The sequence below is a fragment of the Bombus vosnesenskii genome, unplaced genomic scaffold (assembly GCF_011952255.1).
Source record: "Bombus vosnesenskii isolate JDL3184/JDL3185 unplaced genomic scaffold, Bvos_JDL3184-5_v1.1 scf7180000013339, whole genome shotgun sequence".
NCBI classification, from domain to species: Eukaryota; Metazoa; Arthropoda; class Insecta; order Hymenoptera; family Apidae; genus Bombus; species Bombus vosnesenskii.
The window spans coordinates 1,641,744-1,662,898 of record NW_022882976.1 but is presented as its reverse complement, the minus strand read 5'-3'; the positions used below and the strand labels follow the sequence as shown (position 1 = coordinate 1,662,898).

The 21,155-nt window shown below is 35.0% G+C and overlaps 2 protein-coding genes across 3 annotated transcripts in view; one reads left to right on the top strand and one right to left on the bottom strand.

Annotated features, from left to right (window-relative positions):
- LOC117236044 (serine-rich adhesin for platelets) overlaps positions 1-21,155 on the top strand; it is a 134,693-nt gene that overhangs the window by 1,588 nt on the left and 111,950 nt on the right. For both annotated transcript variants that reach the window (XM_033498633.1, XM_033498632.1), the window contains one exon: positions 14,562-14,674. In XM_033498633.1, the coding sequence (XP_033354524.1) occupies positions 14,629-14,674 (46 nt within the window). In that variant the 5' untranslated portion in view covers positions 14,562-14,628. The remainder of the gene's footprint in view (positions 1-14,561; positions 14,675-21,155) is intronic.
- On the bottom strand, positions 3,349-6,156 carry LOC117236046 (venom acid phosphatase Acph-1-like). The gene is made up of 7 exons (XM_033498644.1): positions 5,965-6,156; positions 5,633-5,740; positions 4,795-5,060; positions 4,512-4,668; positions 4,308-4,431; positions 4,007-4,221; positions 3,349-3,925 (listed from the first exon to the last, which is right to left on the bottom strand). The coding sequence occupies exons 1-7, from the start codon at positions 6,052-6,054 to the stop codon at positions 3,638-3,640; spliced, it is 1,248 nt and encodes a 415-aa protein (XP_033354535.1). The 5' UTR covers positions 6,055-6,156; the 3' UTR covers positions 3,349-3,637.

Genomic DNA, 21,155 nt, shown 5'->3' with positions numbered 1-21,155 from the left:
TTTATTCATTATTTAAATTTTTAATATATTTGCGTCTCAGAATAAATTCATTATATCGAGAATGAAGATTAGAAAACAATTAAAAAGAATTGAAGGTTGCGCGTGATGCAATCGTCGTGTAAGTAGTTCTTGCGCGTAAGAAAAATCGCATTCCTACGTATAATTGAAGTAAACGTTAAGAAAAGTTGTAAAAATGTACGCGTGCGATTATGTACACATCATAAAGCTTGAACAATGCTCTTCCTGCAGCATTCTTTCCAATGATTGTCTACATTCTTCTTTTCTTGTACCCACACAGCACTTGATTTCACCTTATTCTTAACGCGAGAAATATTTCGCCATTTGTCCGAAGGAAACAGTGATCGTTCTTCTATAAAGGAATGGTGTCAAAAGTGTTTTTGGTTATTTTTTTCTTTATTTCGTTACATTAAAATGGTCATACTTGCGCTTTAAGTCATAGAATTATCATCTACCTTCATAGTGCAAGGACGAATCCATTGCGAAATCTAGAGAAATAAGTTATAATACATAAAAGAAAAATTTTGTTATAGAATTTTGTGGGTATGTAGGTTATATTCTAATGAAGATCTTATTCTATTAAAAAAGGTATGATTTAATGCTCTCAAGAAATTACAACGATATCGGATAAATGACACTATGATGATATGGAAGGTCGCAATTTACGCAATGCAGTTCGGGAATTTCTTCAAGATACTGACGCGTCAACCGCGGTTATCTTCGTTTGTCTTTTAAATAGTTACATGCTTATTGGGAAATCCTAGCCTTGAGAAGTCACTATTTGCGATATCGTCCAAGAATTCCCACACGTTTTGCCTTGCCTGTAATTATCATAAATTTGTTTTTATGCAAAATTATATGCATCGTTGAACTCTGTGTGATTTTCCTTCAATCGTTCGCGATTAATTCCTATAGATTACATCTGTAAGATTTCATGTATAAAATATTCAACTGTGTAGAATATCTTCACACAACCCAATCCCAACTTAACTCCAATGAAAGTTACGGTAAAGGATCACCTCGAATTTTTTGGTTTGGTACGGTTCTTTACGCTTACGTATTTCTGATGAAAATATGCAAAATAAGATAATGACGGTGACTAGTAATTTTAAAACTATTATCAAGTATCTTGTTTACTACACCTACACGTAATATCCTATAGCCATTTATCGTTTGCTGAAATAAGATGAATGTTAATTTTTTGCTGTAATGAGAATTTAATGATCCTTGTAACGATTAGGAGAGTCTAATACACAATTGAAATGGGAAGTATTGATAAGGAATGAAATATGAATTCTATCAATTATCCAGGATATGTTTTTAGTAATAAATATGAGAGAACAAATAATGCTTTAGCGCGCCTTCAACAAAGCTGCAGAGTATTTGCAGCGTTTCAATCCATTTGCAAGCTAGTTCGTGCTGTTGAACGTCGAAATATTTCTTAGTCACTGTAGAGCTTTCGCAAGAAGGCGTACAGGTATTACTATATTGCAGTTGCATGTGCATCGATCATTCAGACTCGCTTTTTGTTCTTCAGTAATTCAAAAATTTCCGTTAATAAAACTGTGTCAATATCTTAACCATTTCCAATATATTATTGAGAGTATAAATGCTTGAATGTAGTATATGATAAATTTTTTTTAATATATAATAATATAATAGTTCAAAGTTACCATAAGATTCTGATAGAAATATTTTTAAATTTTGATTTAATTATATGTATTAACGAAAAATTTATTTCTCGTATAACGATCGTAAGCTCAATTTTATCCATTCTGCGCCTCTTCGTGAGACTTCGAGGCTAGTTTTAATCTTAATGCGAAAGATTAATCAAAGCAACACCACTCGTTAAAAAGTCATTCGCTATGTGTGCTTGAGCGATTCAGTTTACCGGCGAACATTGCATCACAAGAATACATGTGCCGATTGTTTTATGTAAATTAATACACAGGACACTTGAAGCGTATTACTGTTTGAGCTGAATTGTACAACGTGTACTGTATGAGCCAGTGACTCTTCTGCGGAATTATGCGTTTAGATACACTCAAAGCATTTGTAACAATTGAGGTATATATTGATTGATTTCGATTCAAATGTAAATCAAGGCAGTATTATTATCTCTATGTTGTCTTGAAAAAGATAAACATATTTAACATAATTGGAACCGCAAATTTGTTGTAAAAATACAGTAGATTGTATCATCAATAAAAATTATTTATCATTTTGATTTGAACGTGAAAAACTAGTGTCAAAAAATAGGAAATGTACCTTTTATTAATTTTAGCGTTCATCAATTGCACTTTATGCTAATAACGAGAACTTGTATTTCCACTATCATTATTACATTATCACAGTCACGGAAAATGTCAATCTAAACTGATAAATATTTCGCTAGATCTACTCTAGGTTAAATAAAGGTTTTTGAACTTTTAACCTGGATGAAAATAGGAGAATCAAGTCGTCAACTTGCAAATCGAATCTGCTCTCATTTCGTGTCTGCCAAACACTCTTCTTTATTCACTTACGGGAATATTGGCACTGCTGTGATCTGTTTGGACTGTATTTTTAATCTATACATGTACCGTTTTAGAGAATCAAACGTATTTTTTCTAAAATATAATACTTTGATTTTCAAATAGTACACACTACCGACATTCATGTATGTTCAAGTATCTATATAATTTTAAATGTTTTATATTTGTCGGAGATGGAAGGACAGTGGGATTTTCCGTCGAGAATGCCGGGGAAAACCCCCCATTACCATAGTCAAGATTTTTATGTTTAAGCAATAAAAATAAGGAAAATAACTTTTAATGTTCCAACCTGGCTTTACGACGATGGGTTCAGGTTTAAGGTGACATAACGGGTCACCAGACGTAGCCACGGTCACGGGAGGGCCGCGTACCTGACAGAGGTACGGAATGATTTTATGACTCTCCTTAAAAACAAGGATTGACCCGAGAAGCGGGGACAGGAGTATATAAGGGCAGTTTCATCTGGATTGGGAGGGTTTTTAGTTAGTTAGTCGTTGGACGAATTGCCGAGTGAGTTACGTTGATACTGGTCATCCCGTGGACCGTGGATTCGTTATCGAACCTGAATTCGTTGTCACCATCATCTCGAACATCCTATTGCCATTATTCATAGCCTCTTGTAGTGTCCACATTCGTACTGATAAATATTAGCTACATCCGCGACGGTAAAGTAAATAAAGGTTCATAGAACACCCCAAAATGCCAACCTGACTCCAACATATTTATATATAGCTATATACAAATAACATAAACAAGAATTTTTAATACACCTTAATGAAGAAGGAAAAGATATCTATATGACTGTTATATATGTTATAGTGTTAATAATCTTGACTAGAGATTACAACAATATTGCAATTGTTTAATTTAATACTTTATGGAGCATCTACATATAAGTATTACTATTCTAATAGCAACATCTTATGATACTGGTATTAAAAGAATCTACTAATACAAACATAAATCTCTCTTAGCAGTATTCAAATACTTTTACTAGCTATCTCAATTCAAAGACGCAAAACATCATATCAACATTTTCCAAACACTAACAATATTATTGCAATCCTTGATCTACCTTCGTAAAATTAATGATAAACATTAACGATAGCATTACGTAGAATTGAAATAGTAAGGAACAAAGAAGATATTACGTAATACCAGGTTTTTCCTACAGCTAAACTCGAGCCTGAGGTATATACTTGTTTGCTATTGCTTGACATTTTTATATTCTCAGTAGGGTGACAATGATATTCATCGTCGCTTGGTAACACATCCTTTACGATGGCAAAAAAGTTTTCTAAGGGACATAGTTCTGTGCAACCAGGAATCGTTTCGATCATAAGCTGTTCGGAAACTCCAGTCCAGTGTAAAACCTAGCAACGAAGTAATAAAAGTAATTATTAATAAATACATTTTTAATGTAACATTCCGTATTTTATGGACGAAATATTTACCCGAACGTAATAATTCCCTTTCTTATCGCGTAGCGTTTCCAGAATGAGAGTAGCACCGTATGCAGGAACAATGGGTTCGTCCAATTCCAAAGCTCTCGCAACTGCAGCGACGTTCATTTCGTGCGCTGAGAAAAGGAACGCTTTTCTATCGTACGGTTCTAATTTGCCCGCTTTGTATGTCTTAATATCTTCTACCATTTTACGTATTAACAAACCTGTAAAAAGGAAGTACAAGAATGATTAACGTATCTTTCGCGTGATATTAACAATGTTCCACGTAAAAAAATTAGTATCCTTGTACCTCCATTCAAACGCTTCAGCGTTCTTGTGTATGATCTGAGTCTAAAGTCTAGCGCGATTATCTCCTTCATCGGAGTAGGATAAACTGATTTGGTCCATTCTGGCAGAGTCAGGTTTTGAGATGCCTGCAAATCAATGTTTTTCAATTATCTAATCCTTCCAAAAATCTATATTCAATACATGTACAGTATGAAAGTAACGTCACCTGTTCTTTTAACAAATTATAAAGATAAGTAACAGCGGATGTCGTGTTGATGGCCTTCCCGGTCCTCTGGGTCAAATAATTCATTATAGGTTTATACTTGCTCATTAAATCCCGCGCTTTGCTTTGTCGCAGAAATTTACTGTATTCTTCTCTGTATCTTGAGTCACAAACGATAAAGATACATAATTATACTGAAATATCAAGAGCTGTCAGGTGTTCTTACGATCCTATTTTTCACGAGTAATTCGCATCTCATAATAAAGATAGACACGAAAAGAATTACCTGGGGCAATGATGCGGAAATAGAAGATTGTCAGTCTCATAAGGCTCGAAGAACGAGAATACCGGAATCCAAGGTAGATTCGGATTCCAGGTTTGCTTCTCCGAGGGTGGGAATAATCCAGCTAGAACTAGCTCCAGAGACAACTGAGTTCTTGGAATATGAGTCGATTGGGCATAGATCTTCTCTGGCCAGTAATCTGGCCCGAAATATTGATCGTAACGTTCACGGAGCATTGTCCCAATCCTGTATTCTCGCAGCTTGCCTCGCTGTGTACATAGTTTCACGAAACAATTATCGTTTGTGTTTGCCGGTATGTGTCGTTAATGACTTCGTAATTGTTTCGTAATAGTTAATGATTACTTTCTTTATCACTGTCTTGTGGAAATAACGTTGAAACGTTGGAAGAGACGTTTTAGAAAACGTGATCTTACGGTTACTGTGCGCCATTAAAAAATTGAGAAGATTAAAAATCAAATATTTTTACATCTTACTATGGTAGAAAAATATGTAGTATGAAATTACACGAGAGAAGAATGTCTCGAGTTCGTCCAAAGTTTTGAATAACCACTTGCAAAGACAAAATTCTTTGATCGTATTTCCAAGGATTTCTTGGAACTCGCAAAATACTTTATTAAACCACACCTTAGTATTGACATGGTATATGAGATTTAGATTCGTATCTAGGTTATAAAGATCTACCAGATGTGATTATATTGAAATGTATAAGGATAAGATCATAATCGATATTTATAGTTGTGAACTATGTTATAGATAATATACATTGACTTTTAATTATTCCATTATTGACTATTAATTATTACATAAATTTTTTACTTACGTTCGTTAAATCTCCATCACCCATTGGATGGTACGAGTAGTCGCGATAAGGATCGTTAGGATAGTTTTGATATTCCCGCTGTGGTACCTTATCACCGTGTCGAAACACCTTAAAAACACATTTTGGCATTAATTTAAAATTACTTTACACTAATAATAATTCAAAATAATCACCGACTATTTTACACATTACTAGATAAATGACTATACACTTTCACTTCAAGTTATCTAGGAAAAGAGGTTATATCCGTTTGAAAGATCACAACTATTTGCATACGGTTGTAAAATCATAAAACGATTGCAAAATCTTTCGATAACGAAATGATTATTTACCACGTGTAACAGTTGTAAATCCAAATTACAGTTGACCATGGTGACGAACAAAATAAAGTTAAATAGAACTACCAAAAAATCGAATAACATGTTTTATTCTGTTAACGCCGGTTGGATAACGATGCAGGAAACGACGGGTACGTCCGGAATGTACAATTTCTCCGCACGATCTACGAAGAAGTATATATTCTTGCTCGTGCTTAACTAAAACAACTCTTTGGGTGGGGGTGGATAAGGAACATAGGCGAACAGGTTTGCAGTTCTCTTGATTTTTATCGTGGGTTCCCCGTTTTTGCTCGTTACGTTGATCCTTTTCCTGCTGCCAACTCGCGATCGTGGTGCTCTTCGAAGGCCAAGTACTTAAAGAATGGGTCTTCTGGCGGGAACTGTTCCTTCTCTAGGTGACTAAAGTTCAATATCATGTCGTCGAGAAAGTTATATGTCATCGTTAAATAAAGATTACTCTCAATTGCCTTGAAGGTATCCTATATAACCATGTGGTTTCTTGCAATCGAATCTTATACTTTGGTACTTTCGTTGACTATTCTCTGTTGCTTAATCTAAGATTGGAACTTCTAAAAAAGGTGAGGAGAAAGTAAGCAAAGGTTGAATTTAGTGTTAGGCAATCCGTTCTCGAATATATAAATAATTAAGAGTATTTTAGGACGTAGCAGACCTTTCTTAATACATCTCAGAGTTGTAAATACTCATACTATAATACATCAGAAAAATTAGAAAATGAGATTTATATATTCAATCTTAATGGAAGTGACTCAATCAGATTAAATTTTTATGTAAACGACATAAAGCATATAATACACCTCTAAATGCTGATTGATTCGTAATTTGTCGCATTGTCGTAATTACGCGTAGTAACCTGTAGAAGGAGAATGTAATCCATAAAGGGGAAATATATTACATAATTAATTGTAATTTATCAATATGGTAGTATGCATATAAAGATTATGAAACACTTTCCTGCTTAATTTAATTTATTTTTCCTGAGAATTTGATATTAAAGTTCCTACATCGTACTAAGAATTTTCCTCTACTTGCTATTCGAGTTTATTTATTTTTATTTTCTGTTGAAATAGCTTTTTACATAAACAAAAGTATATGGGGATTTACGAGGAAAAAGTTTAACTACTTGTAGAAAATTCCAGTATCTAATTGAACTACTTATACGACACTCTAAATATAAAATAAGGACACGAATAAAACTTATCCCTGAAATGAATACTTTTCAGACGAAAAACTAGTCAGTTTTGTGTTTCGTTAATAAATTCGCCAAGATGTTGAGACGTTTATAGCCGTGTTGAAAAAGAAACAAATGACCATTCGTAATCATATACAGGTTGCAGTTTCGTAAGACTTCAATAGTCACCACAAGTGCTCGCTAGTTTATCAAGGATAAGTCAACTTGATTGTTATCGATAACCTCTATTTGAATGAAACATAGTTCCAGAGGCTGGTACATTGGCGATTCGTCTCATTGCATTCTCAACCTGGGTGTTATAGATGCATACATTCGATTGCAGATACAAATTGTTCTAAGAACTTTGATAGTTTAGGCACTATTTCCGAACAGAGAGATCGAAGCATTAATGCTATCTCTATACTATCTTTGATGGAGAAAATCCCGAAACGTTTATTTTGTACTTTGTACGTTTGAATACCAATACATGACGATCAATATTAATGATTGTTAACAGATGACCATTAATATAGGTACACATGTAACGAGGAAATTTCATACGAATTACGATCATCGGTAGTTGTATATTTGTTCATTTTACATGGATATTATTAACTACATAGATTAGTCATATCGCTTTAAGTGCCATCTGACGTCTCACGGAATTTCTGGTTTACCAATTCCGTCACGCTTGTCCATCTAGTTTCTCCTTTTACGATTCGATTCTGGGAATAAAGGAACTTAGTTTATACCTGAATGTAGACGAACCGTACACAAAAAATTTCAACGATAATACGATGATAAAACAATTCGCTTCGAGGAGTTAAAAAAGGAAACAAAGGTTGCAGCTGTTACGTCGCGTGAAACGGTCCGCACGACGTCACTAGTTACCTGGCCGCCAAGGATCTGCACCGCTATTCAAACCCCCAATAAACCTAAGGACCCACCATAAACTTAGGCTTGTAGTTTTCCGGTTGTCTTGGCATTCATGACTAAATCCTATTAACTTTGAAGGAATTGTTGTTCCTGTAAGTGTTATCGGTTTGTGGATGGAACAGTCCTTAGGTTTATTATGCGTTCGTACTAATTACGGAGAAAACAGTTAGAGACTTAATGCAAAAGGCGAATGTTTAACTAACGGAAGACCCGGGTTTTTCCATTAAACAATGACGTCAACTGGTAACATTGGTAGGAGGTTCCATCCCCTCTCGTCACTCATTAACATTGACCTAAACCAATGGACATCGCAGATCGTTGCCCTCACTCTACTCACGAAAAGTGTGAGCAACGAATCCACGTTTTTAATTCAAAGGGAACACCCACACCGAGCTTTCTTTCGTAATACTATGAGAACACACTTCCCTATTAATACGATACTCATACAGATACTCATACAATCAGTCAACTACTTCTTCTACACGGCTAGAAAAGTCAACTACTTATTCTACAAAGTCTAAATCTAAGCACGAAAAGTCAACTCTACTTATTATACAAAGCTAGAGGAATCTAACTCACATCAACTATCTAAGTCGGTTCTCGGGATTACCGAACATTCACTTCCTCTATTATCCTAAGTATCCTCTAGTGCTACGTCCACTAACATACTACATTCAACTATAAGAGCCTTGCTCTATTGTGCATATCTATCTTATCTTCGCGCGACAAGTTGTCATCTACGATTTATACCTACTCAACAGTGTAACTTAAGTGTCGGAAATAAAAACCTTATAACCCTGTAAATCACAGTGTTATACTAACTGAATCATCCCTATTATCTTAACGGAAATCAGGGGATCGATCAACTCGTGGTGTCGATTATTATAATTGTAACGGGAATTTACGTCTCCGCGATTGGTCGAAAGTACAGCAGCTTTATTCGATGTATATTATACCTCAAAGAAAATAACTCGATTGTACCGTAAGAGACGTTAACTCAATTTCTACAAAGTCGACATTCGTATTTTTACTGTGTAAAGGATCGTAAATACAAATAATTTCCATCACTTTTTTAAATGTATACTATGATTCACGTACATCGTGATGATATCGACTTCCTCTTAATGGCTTCTGTTAATGAATGGTTTTGTTTAATCACCGCCATATTGCACGTATACACTGATAGAGCGGACAAAAAACAGTGAGTTGACATTATATGAGTGTTCGGAAGGGAAACATTAATTATCCGCGGTTTAATTTAAACAGAACTCGTTCGACATCTTTCATTCTACGTAAAACGTTGTGGAAAATATAACGAGATTATAAGCAAGATATAAACTATTTATGGACGATGGATTTTACACTCCACTTCAACTTTATTTAATCGAAAATCGTCGATCCCGGTTCAAGTACGATGCGGTATAGGTTACATCTTTTTTTAAATCTTCGTCGCATTAAAATAATTCCTTACTGTATATACTTCCTAATATTTTGTTTTTATCCCGTAACACCTTATCGTATCACCGAATATTATGCCTTCGTTCAGAATTCTGATGGGAGATCCCCATTCAAACCGTTCAATTTTCAATATTAAATATCGAAAAACATTATTACTAAATTCTAAATAACTGCGATGGATTTCCTGTTTAAGATAAAATGACGATCTAACAGCGAACGTGTAGTTTATTCATTTTATTCGTTTGAAGAACGTGAAACAAGTAACAATGACGGATAGCTCTTCATATAAGCAGTATCGTACCTGTTCTTACGGTGTTGATGCGCAATGATACACGTCATGAGAACGTAGGCGAAGAAAAATTATCGCAATAATGCATCATAGATAGAACAAGTTGTGGGCGTGTCCTGAATAAAATTTACCGATACACATCTCTGTTTTATTGCAGACATGCATATTAAAGGGTTGAAAAAATGAGATAACCTGATCTTGAAAGACCATAATGTCTAACAACTGTGCGCTGCATCCTTAATACATTTTTAAAAAGATCCTCGCTGCCATGAGAGTCGACATCGTTCGTTTCTTTTTGCATAGCGAATCCTTACTGTGTGAAAAGGTTTCATAAAATTTTATGTAAAGAAAATAACGACGCGGGTATGTGTATTAAAACTGAACTCACCGGTATTCCTTCTCGCAATCACGTGTGTATGCGTTCGCCCGGTTTTATGTATCTCGAGCCTGACGTAGCAAGATTATTGCTAAATTTATGAAGTCTTCATAAAAAAGCGGGCGTGAATAGATGGTTAATAGTATTTGTTTCTTGGTACCTTTTACGCGGTATAAGTTAAACGACGCGTACAGTAAAGAACTTTAATGATGCACTTTTTAATTTATAAAATGAAATGGATAGCGCGATTTAAATAAGTACTTGTCACGTGATAAGCGGATTCGGTTTTTTTAATTTAATATGCGATTCTTAATAAGATCCACTTCTGAAAATCGGGTCATTCACGCGAGATATATTCTTTTTTTTACGACGTATGTATTTATAAATATGTTGCATTTCGCGATTACGGTGACAAGAGATATGGAATCGATTTTATTTATTTTAATCAGTTTTAATTTCGCACGTCATTACGTCGAAGAGTGGTTCTGCGAAGTTGATGAAATATAGCGTTCATCTGGGAAATACATATTTCAAACAGCTATCGCTGCTTAACTCTGTACGTTTGTCGATCTCGAGATATCGTGTATCGCGTCACGTTATGCAAAAAGCTCCGTTAGATTGTAACAATCCATTGCAAGTTGACGTTCGATATTATCCGCTTCTCACGCCTTCTCTCTCTTCTTCTCTTTCTCCCTCTATTTCGCAATTCGTTCTAGTCACGTTCGTTTTTTTTTCTCTTCTTGAAAATCCATTTCAACGACTGGACTTTTTATCCTTCGAAGCATCTCTGGACCGACGCGATGTATCGGCTATTCGATTCCATGTTCAAGGCTATGGTAACCTTGAGTCGGATCTTTCCGTACAACTATCGTCACATTCCTACATACGCAAGATACGCAAGCATGATTTGAATTTTTCGTACGATTTGGTCAGTTTATTTTGTGAAATTAATTTCTCTTTGATTCATTTTATTATCTGTTTTCGTATCGGCGTGTTGCAATTTTAAAATATAAATTTTGTACTTATTTTTTTTTTTATGAAGATTCAAGGATACTCTGAGCTATGTAATTGCGAGGAATGAATTATATTAACGTTTGTTTAATCATTCAAGAGAACGTATAATTTAACCGGATCTTAAACGTGTAAATTCTTAATCTAACATGCTTGCATCTGTGAACGAGTACAAAGTGTGAGTAGAACAGAAGAAAAAATTATTAAAATACCAGATACGCAATATGTTACAATCCTTTGAAACATAAAATCCACATATATCATGTTCCTGTCGTAAAAATTGAACAGCCTTCGCTGTAATACGATAATCGCTTTTATCACTTCTGACTATAACTTTAAAAATTACATGTTAAAATATGACGCTGCGTAATCAAGATAGTAAAGTATTTACCTTTAATTAACAACTTGAATACGTAGACATATATCAACGCTCTGTTTCATGAAAATGGTTTACACTTTTCCAACTATTTCAGATCAGAATTAACAAATCACTTAAATTTCATAAGTTTAATTTTTTCTTAAATATTCATCGTGTCATTACATTACTATGGTCTAAAGATTGAAGACAGATAATATGTAAGCGATAGAATCAGTTCATAGAGTGATTAAAGACAATTATGTGTTACTTGTAGCTTTGTGAATAATGCTCATTAATTTACCATTCTTACGATTCAGAAGTCTCAGTTTCATCAATATTTTATAATATGTCTGACGGTTAGTGAAATATCCTTAGATCGTTTCAATATTTAACGCTATTGTTCACATCGAGGTTTACACTGATACCCGAAATTGCATTCAAGGATATATTCTGCATGTACATGAATTTTAATTTGACTACAGACACAAGCTCATCGTTTGTATGAGATACATGGAGAAACTCCCACTATTACGTACAGAATTAATAATGGATGCAGACTGCAAGGCAACAGAGTCACAAATTAGGCGAGCCTCTTATCGTGAATGTACAGCCACGTATGTCGCTTTTATAATCCACAATCACTCACGCATTATAATTTTTAATAAGCAAAGTAACATTGAGCGAGAAATACATTTGCCTTTATTAAATAGTTCAACCTGATTAAAATGCAGATATACCAAGACACATCTTGCTCGAGTGAGTTTACGAGAACTACAAGTTTGTTGTAACATCGTCCAAGCTGTTGTATAGTTGATCGTTAATGTTCTTCACAATTTAGATTGGCAGAATATGATTCTGCAAATATTTTTGTACACTGCTTGGCTTGTCAAATATCTAAATGTAGAAACGCGGGGAAAAAGAGCGGAAGGACACCTCGATAGAACTGCATCGTTGTTAGATACTGCAACTGCAGTTGCCGTTGTAGCCTGACTGCAGACTGAGAAGAGAAATCCGATATTGTGGAATTGAATAACGTATCGACAGACGTCGTAGGGTGCGAAGGCACGTTCTGGAACAACTTCCTTCTGCAGAAACGACAGTAGATCTGTGGGAAATCGATCGAGTCGATTCGACCGCTTTGGCACTGAATCCTTAATGTAATTCTTCAATTTTCGTTCCCTTCCTTTTTTAGTATCTCTTCATCTACAACTCTCATTCGTTTCGAAGGAGAAAGTTTTTCGAAACTTGTAATACTAGCATAAGCATCACGGTGAAATTACTGATAGATCTAAGCGAAGGAGAGAAAGGCGTGATAATTATTGAAATATTTTAAACTACGTTTATTATCTGTGTGTGTTGATAATAAGAAATAATCAAAATATAAAACGTAGCCAGCATCGCAGATAAACAAAGGGACGTACTACTTGAAGAGATACGGGAAGTGATAAATGATTAAAACTATAAGAGCATATACAGATGCGTATCAAAATCATTATCGTACTTTTATGAAAAAGTGATATAAAATTGCGTATTCGTAACTTTTATCTGAGGATAAGATAGATATACGCGAATGATATAGGTCACCGGAAGTTCGGGTAAATTACCCAGCATACAAACGAGCTTATGTTCCAGGACACGAACGAAGTTAGACCTTGGACTAGTAACCCACATAATGCGCACTGAGGTAACACCACTGTCCTTCGAATATCGATAATGCCCGCACACTTCCCCCAGTATTCTTTATCCTTCAAATTTTGTCCATTTACAGTTTATATTTTTACAATAGGGTGACCTACCAGGATAATATTTATCTTATAATACACGAGATATCCTACATTTTGTACTCGGAAACATTTTTTTATTAACACATATCAGATAGGAAGCATTGGGGTGAATATGTATAGGAAAGTTCATTACATTAAATGTATCCTTTTGCGAGGTACCAACATACATCCTATAAAATGACACGAATTTCATAGCGGATGATCTTTAGGGTCGCATGAACTCGTACTTTATGACACGTGGTTTGTCCTATTAACTACAAACGCGTGTACTGGAAACTTTTGATCGTGATATCGTAAGAATCATCCTGGACGACTTTAAGATCGTGGAACACCGAATCCCTGACTCCGAAATGAAGGGACACGCCTTGAATTTTACCAAGGTCACAGGACTATGAACTCTGTGACCCTGCGATTATAGGATTCGCCCCCAGTCCTCCTGAAGGCCATGAACCAATGATATCCCTGACCCAGGATCGCAAAACTCCTAAAATATCCTGTGTTCGCAGAACTCTAAGGCTGCTGCAAGATCTACTACGGTATAACTGTAAATTATAAACACCGAGACTCTGAGAGTTATCTTGAATTACTTCATAATTGTAGTGTCCGATCTTAGGCTCCACCTGTACCAGTTCTACCTGGATTCTTGAATTTAGCTTAGAACTGTGAAGCGTAGTTTGGATAATTTCTGAATTCTTAGATCCATTCTAGATCTGTGTAGAGTTATGAGAAACGTTGTGGATAACTTGGATCTTTGAATCTCTTCTAAAGTTAGTCTAAAATTGAAAGATATGTTACGGACCACCTCTGGATCTCTGGATCTACGCTGAACCAATTCATTATGAGGTATGCTTAGACTACTCTTAGGTTTTTGGATTCTTTAGATTACTGTCGAATTCTTTGATCCAGCTTACGTAACTCTACCAGTGAGAAATACACACTGGATCACTCTTGGAACCTTAAATCCATCCAAGATCAGCTCGGACGATCCCGGGTACAGGAGACGAGATCCCACGATTCAGGTAGTTTGGCGTAGTTCCTATTACATGGGCGCCAATGTTATTACTCTGGTCATGTCCAATAATTTTAGGATATTTAGAGCTATTTTTGTCCTTCAAATTTCTCTTACATATATGTATGTATTAGTAATGAATTACAAAGAATAAGTAACATTTTTAATCTTCTTGTTCCAGGTTGAAGGTGACATTCATTATTCCATAAAAATAGTTGGAGCTGACAGTTTTATCACAAGACTTTTTTATGGTCTCAACATTTTTACTTTGTGGTGGAACGGACAAGGATGAAGGTGAGTTCTTTGTTGTTGGATGGTTATTTACGTTGACATAAATGTAGAAATATTTTATTTACTTCTAGAATTTTGTTTACGCAGAGCTTTATGTATTTAATCATCCTTATTTACATACATATTGTTCTTTGGCTAATTAAGTATAAAGTATTAGAATCTTTAATTTCTTATGTATATGCGGTATATCAGACAGCTGTGTTTATTTTTACTTTTTTCTTTTGTACATTGAATTTTTTTTCACGCTCCGTTAAATCGAACCTCCTAGTTATTTCTCAATTGAGTCCGAGGACCTAGTGGAGCGTGTCACATCCAGCAGGCTGAATTCCATTAACACTGGTGCATTCAGTCTCGATTCCAGATTAAATAGAGTTTATTTTATAAGAAACGGGGACATGTACACACTAACGTGTAATCCACGCGTAGATAGTAGGCAGACAGATCGATCGTCTATTTATGCTTAAAACTATTTCCTATTAGGATTAAAGTAGCTAATTGATGATATCGTAAAATTGTAGCAGAGAAAGTTCAGTTTTGTAAATAGAAATTCATATCAAAATGCAAGAAATTTAGCAATATCTCAATATATCGTAGATGATTTTCTTTTCGAAATATGTTTCTCATCGATTTGCAGATCGATTTTATAATTTTTTTTTGTATTATTCATAGGTAACCCTAATTGTATTTCGAACAATATCTTCCGATACTATATTTTAAGATATTTGTATAGCTGATATACATATTCGAGTTTCTCTCGAAATGCATACGTTGGCAGCGTTATTTTTATTCGTTTTTGGTAGCCTAGAAGTTGACATGAAAGGCGATCATTCAAAAATTGATGAGACCACAGTATCTTGAACAGTAAATTCAATGTTCATAAACGTGAGCAAGGAAGTGTTCGATAATGGCAGCAGCGAAAACTGTCGAAAGGAATTGAAGAAGACGGCGAACGACTTTTCTCTGAATCGTTGAAAAATGATAGCGTACGTTTTTATTGCTTTAGGGGAGATCTTACCTCGAGAGGTATCATGGTTTGTAATAGCTCTCCCACTTTGTTACTTCGTTTTATCTCAATAATTAATGGTAGCAGAGACGGTAAATGAATTTTGAAGCTACATTGGGAACTTTCATTTCTCGCAGCTGTCTGTTAATGAAGTTTCGCAATGTCACTATAATTATCATTGAATTCGGGGAGAGGAAATATTGGGGGAATTTGAATGTACCGAGGAAGGATCACTAAACTATTACCTTCATATTAATTTTCTTTTTTGGGAAACATCTTTCTGTCACGCGGGCAAATGTTACACGAAAGCTTAAAGGAAAGTCGAGGAAGTTTCCTTGCAAATTGACTGGGAGCTGCATGAAAGCTACACCGCTGTAAATGAAATCTCTGAAATCAAAATTATTAATAAGGACTGCATTTGACGTCCCTCGTTAACTCTTTTCTCTCTCTCTCTCTCTCTCGGTTGTAGCGTGTAGAGGATGTGCATGATCGAAATTGAATAATTGCTAATAATAATTAAATTCTCTCCTCTACTGTATAGAATTTCAGTATAAATTATCGAGCGAGTTCACCAAGACGTAATTTCGGTTTAAATTCAGTATAATTTCGGAAAAGCTCATGGAATTGAGTAATCACGCGAGACTGATGGGTTATTACGTAACTCATTCTAATAATGGGCCGGACTAAGACGATCGAACTTTGCATGACAAGTGACTGAAAAGGGGATCGTGGCCATTAAGCACAATTGATAGTTCTCTAGGAGTTAATCGTCATAAACACAACTATCCGATACTCTAAAGTATCCTTCGTGAAAATTTACTTTGCGTTCATGATACTACGAAGATGGTCTGCGGCGTTTGTAAGTAATTTAGGGAAAAGCTGAAATATAATTCCCACTCGTCTATGTATGTTTACATATTCTAAAATTAGCTCTTTCGATATACAATAGATAAATTCAACTGTGTCAAAGTTAATATAAAACATTGTAGTCCTGATATATTAAAAAGTAGATTACATATATTTGTTTCTATTTAAAAAGTTAGAAGCATACCACGGATATAATGAGCTTGTTTGAAAAACACTTGAAACAGCTCCGGGAGTATACTGAAACATGTTTCACGAATTTATGAAATATGTAACGGTATATAAATAAAACATGAGAATAATTTATTTATGTCGATTTTGGTGTTACAAGTTGACGCATATTTACTGAAAAGTTAAATAGATCCTTCTCTCGATAAAAATTAACGAACGAATAAGTGGAAAAATATAAAAATTGTGTGACTTCTCAATTTATCGATATAGAATAAACTTCCTTTCATTTGACTAATAAAAATTCTTTCATATATAAATCGTACTCGTGAATCACGATGAATCACAATGTACAATGGAGAAAGGAAGTTTTACTTTATAAATAACAAAAAAGTACAATATTTATTCTTTTCTTTATATGCATACGTACATACAATAACAAATAGAAAGTTTAAAGTTAGAAAATTCAATATCTAAAAAGAGGGTCAATCTATGTACTGCTAAATATATGTAATCGTGAATACTGATCGAAAAGCTCGGTATTATAAATAGATACTATTCTAAAAATTGACGTTACTATATACGAGAACTCAATATATCTTTCGTCCAGTGACCCGACTCTTCTTGGCTTACGTAGTTGTAAGAGATATTTCAGATTAGTTCGAAGTTAGTCCTTCAAGAACAAACGGCCATTTCTCAAACTACAAGAGGGATTTTACGATTTTAGAAAAGATTTCAGAACCCCTTATGTTTCTGACTTTTATATCTTTATATACGGACTATACTTTACAAATCAGGTACGAATCAGTTGCAAATATTTAAAAGGAAATATCATTAAAGTTGGAATTAGTACCTTCTTGGAGTCTTTGCAACAAATTCACATTTGAGAAAATAGATTAAATCGAATGTGTAAGTTAGCAAAGAATTAGCATATCATAGTATACTATAGAAGTGTTAGAAGCCCGAAATTGAATTTTACTGATATAAATAACTTCACGTGAAAACTGGTTTAAAATTGATTTCTCTTATTTTAAATGCGTAAAATATTCAAGCGACCCGCTAAAATATTCAAATTAACGTCATGAGAAATGTGGATGTCACAGAATGCCGAGTGTACAAGTACTCCTATTATTATCATATGTACAAATATACATATATTTGTTGCTGAGGTGTATATGTACACAAGTGTATACTCTTCGTAGTGATTCGTCTATGGTTGTCTCGCTTCGAACAGCTTGAAGAAAGATTTTCATGGGATTTACAGTTTTCTGAATTTATCTGAATGCCCTTTGTACTCGCCCTTATCTCTATTTCCTGGTCTCCTCCGAAGAATATCCTTTTATCTTTTTACTTCAAAAAATGTTTCCTATCGCGATACTTCACAGGGTTTTACTCGCCAGAATACTTTTTATGAATCGCTATGGACACATGTATATACATATACATGTATCACAGTGTATGTTGTTTGTATTCTCGCGTGCGCAGTTGTACCTTAACAAAAATGCTGTACGTTATACCAGCGATAAAAGAAAATTGCACACGTTAGGTGGTTCAATTATCTCAACGATACGTGAAACCGTGTAATTTTTAATTCGGACACTTCAAACGAAATCACATTGCGATAAAGACAAAATATTTATTTGCGCGGAGATTGCATTATTTCATTTTTAGTTGTCAGATTCAACAATTGGGGTTTTAAGAGCATCAAGGACGAAATTGCAGACCCTTTGCGGAGATTGTTTAATTCTGAGAACCCTATCTCATTAAGGTCATCCTTTTGGGCGTAGATTTAATTAATTCCTGTGAGTTCTTGGTTGAGGTCGCAATGAAAAATTAAATTTCAACCATTTCCTTCGAGAGAACCTTTTCTATCGTTGCACGATACAGTTGTAAACTAATTAGATTAGATTAGATTAGATCGATTAAATTGAACGAATGATTCGGACTTTTCGTAAAGCGTGTCATCGTTACACGCTTTACATACATATGTAGTTACAAAGTTTCTTATCCGATATACATCTTTTAATTACACCGAGATAGTACCCGTCAGCATGCAGTAGTAAATTATTTCAAGTTGGCTTTTTTCATGTACAAAATCACTATAAGACTCTTTCCTTCCCTTTTCTCATTTCTAAGACCACCCATTATCGCGAGAAACTCGCTGGCGTAAGCGTTACTTCCTTTATTGCCAGGCCACAGATTGAGTAGCACTACTAGCATCAAGTAGAATCATCCGTCCACAATTGGCCACCAGCATTCCAAGGCTAAGTTATTGATTCTGAATTGTTTAATCTTTAATTTTCTTTCAGATAACAACTAAGTCTATTAATTGCGTATAAAATTTATATTACGATCTTTTAAACTATAAAATATAATTTATATCCTAAATACATGAATTTCAAGTATCTTCGTTGTATGTGTATCGTCATAGTTGGTAATTATTTTAATGATTTTTAACTAATATTATTATCTGTACTTATTAGTTTACAAGATGTTCAGAAGGAAATATTCAAACTTCATCAAGATCGTAATCTTCAGGCTTCTTCCGGGATATCTTGTTGATGCTAAAGTTCGTCGACGCCACGTGGGTGTCAAAGTGCAAACTTCCTTCTAGTATATCTTCTAGCACGTTTAACGAGTCTTCAAAACGGAAGCTCGTCCTTCTTGTCTACCAATACTTGTACAATATATTCTATCTTCAATAATCGTCGAAGTTTCGTTCTTCCACCGAAACTTCGTTGTCTTCGTTAAGTTAGCATAATCAGAATTATTTTGACCTATCTCTATCATGGGCGTACATGCTGTAAGATATATGCAGATGCAATGTCGAAAGAGACTTCTGAATCTCTTCATAAACTTTGAAAGATAAATAATGAATTACGAAATAAGATACAAGTTAAATACTTCACCACGTTGTGTAGAGAACAGTTGTTTCTTCGTCTCTTTTCAATCATAAATTATCGTAAAATCTTGGCCTTCGATTCAACGTCAGTGCTTCGAAAAGATGGTAATTTCTCAAAAATTATAAACATTTATCGCTAATACTTTATATTTTGTCCTTAAAATAGTATAAGTAATTCCTTAATATAAAATGTCACACTTGAAAAGGGCGTGTCACGCATATTTGAGCTCATGCTCGGGTTTTTCTATTTGCGTCGATCATTTTACAATTAAGAGATTCATTCAGTCTTATCTTATGCATCAGTTCCATCTAACGAACGCAAACATCTACCAGGGGTCGATGTAGATTCCTGGTTCGTTCGTTAGCGAGAATGCCGACTGTTGGCCATTCCTGGCTTTGTAAAAGTCACTGACAAACGAGGGGATAGGGAAACGAATAAAAGATCGTATAATATGAAAGTGGAAGACTTCATTTCTCACGTTTTTTCCTGAAATCTTCCCACAAAATCGTGCATTCTATCGCAGGGCCGCTTCTTCCTTTTGGATAAGAATGTCTTCCTTTGAGCCACGTTTTTCTGAAGAAAGTTCTCTCATTTTCCACTGAACTCATTGTTGTTAGGTTGACTTCGTCTATAGAGCAGAATTAGGAACGTTTGAAAATTTTTTAATATAAGAAAAGCGATAAAAAGGAGGAATGAATTTTATCCATAAATGATACCCCGATGACGTACTCTGACAAAAAACTGAGGATATTTTGTTTTGCATTGACAAACCCGCAGTTAGGTAATTAATAAGTCGAATGCGGAACATATTTAAGACCTTGGATGACTGAAAGCATATTCGCCGTTTATTGCAAACAAAAGAATGTAACCCCTTCATAAAGTCGCTAGGAGATCCCGGGTTCCGCAGTAACCAGGCCATGGAAGAAAGATCAACAGAAATGCGATCAATAAAAGAGTTGGAGAACACATAAAGGAATTTGAAAAGCAATTTTCGTCCTATTTTACAGCAGAATATTACATCTTAAGTGGGACAAAGAGACGGGGCAAACAAAAATGGTAACGACAATCCTGATAGTGCTATCTAACAATCGCTGATATTAGCAATGGTGAAGATTATAGCTGGAAAAAAAACAAGTAAAATAAAGCGAAATAGTTCGCTTAAGCTGTAATTAAGTGAAGTAGAACAAAAGGGAAGAGAAAAAGAGTTCCATGTAAAAAAGTCAAAAGCGACCGATAACAATAGATTACTAAATCAATGGGTCCGATAGCCAAGAAAGAGAGGCCGCATAGGCACCGTTATTGGTGAAACTTTGTCCATTTTTCTTGGTGGAAAAAAGACTGGCTGGTGGAAGAATAAAAAGAAAAGCTGAAAGAAAAACAAGTGGACAGGTGAGAATCAGAAGGGGTTAAAGTAGCAAGCAACGATGTTAGAACTATCCAGTAGACGTCGACGGTCTGTATGCTCCGGCCGCGGAGGCTGCGCGGAAAAATCGATAGCCAACGCCAACCGACGGCGTCGTCGTCGACGGCGGCGACGGTAGCTGTG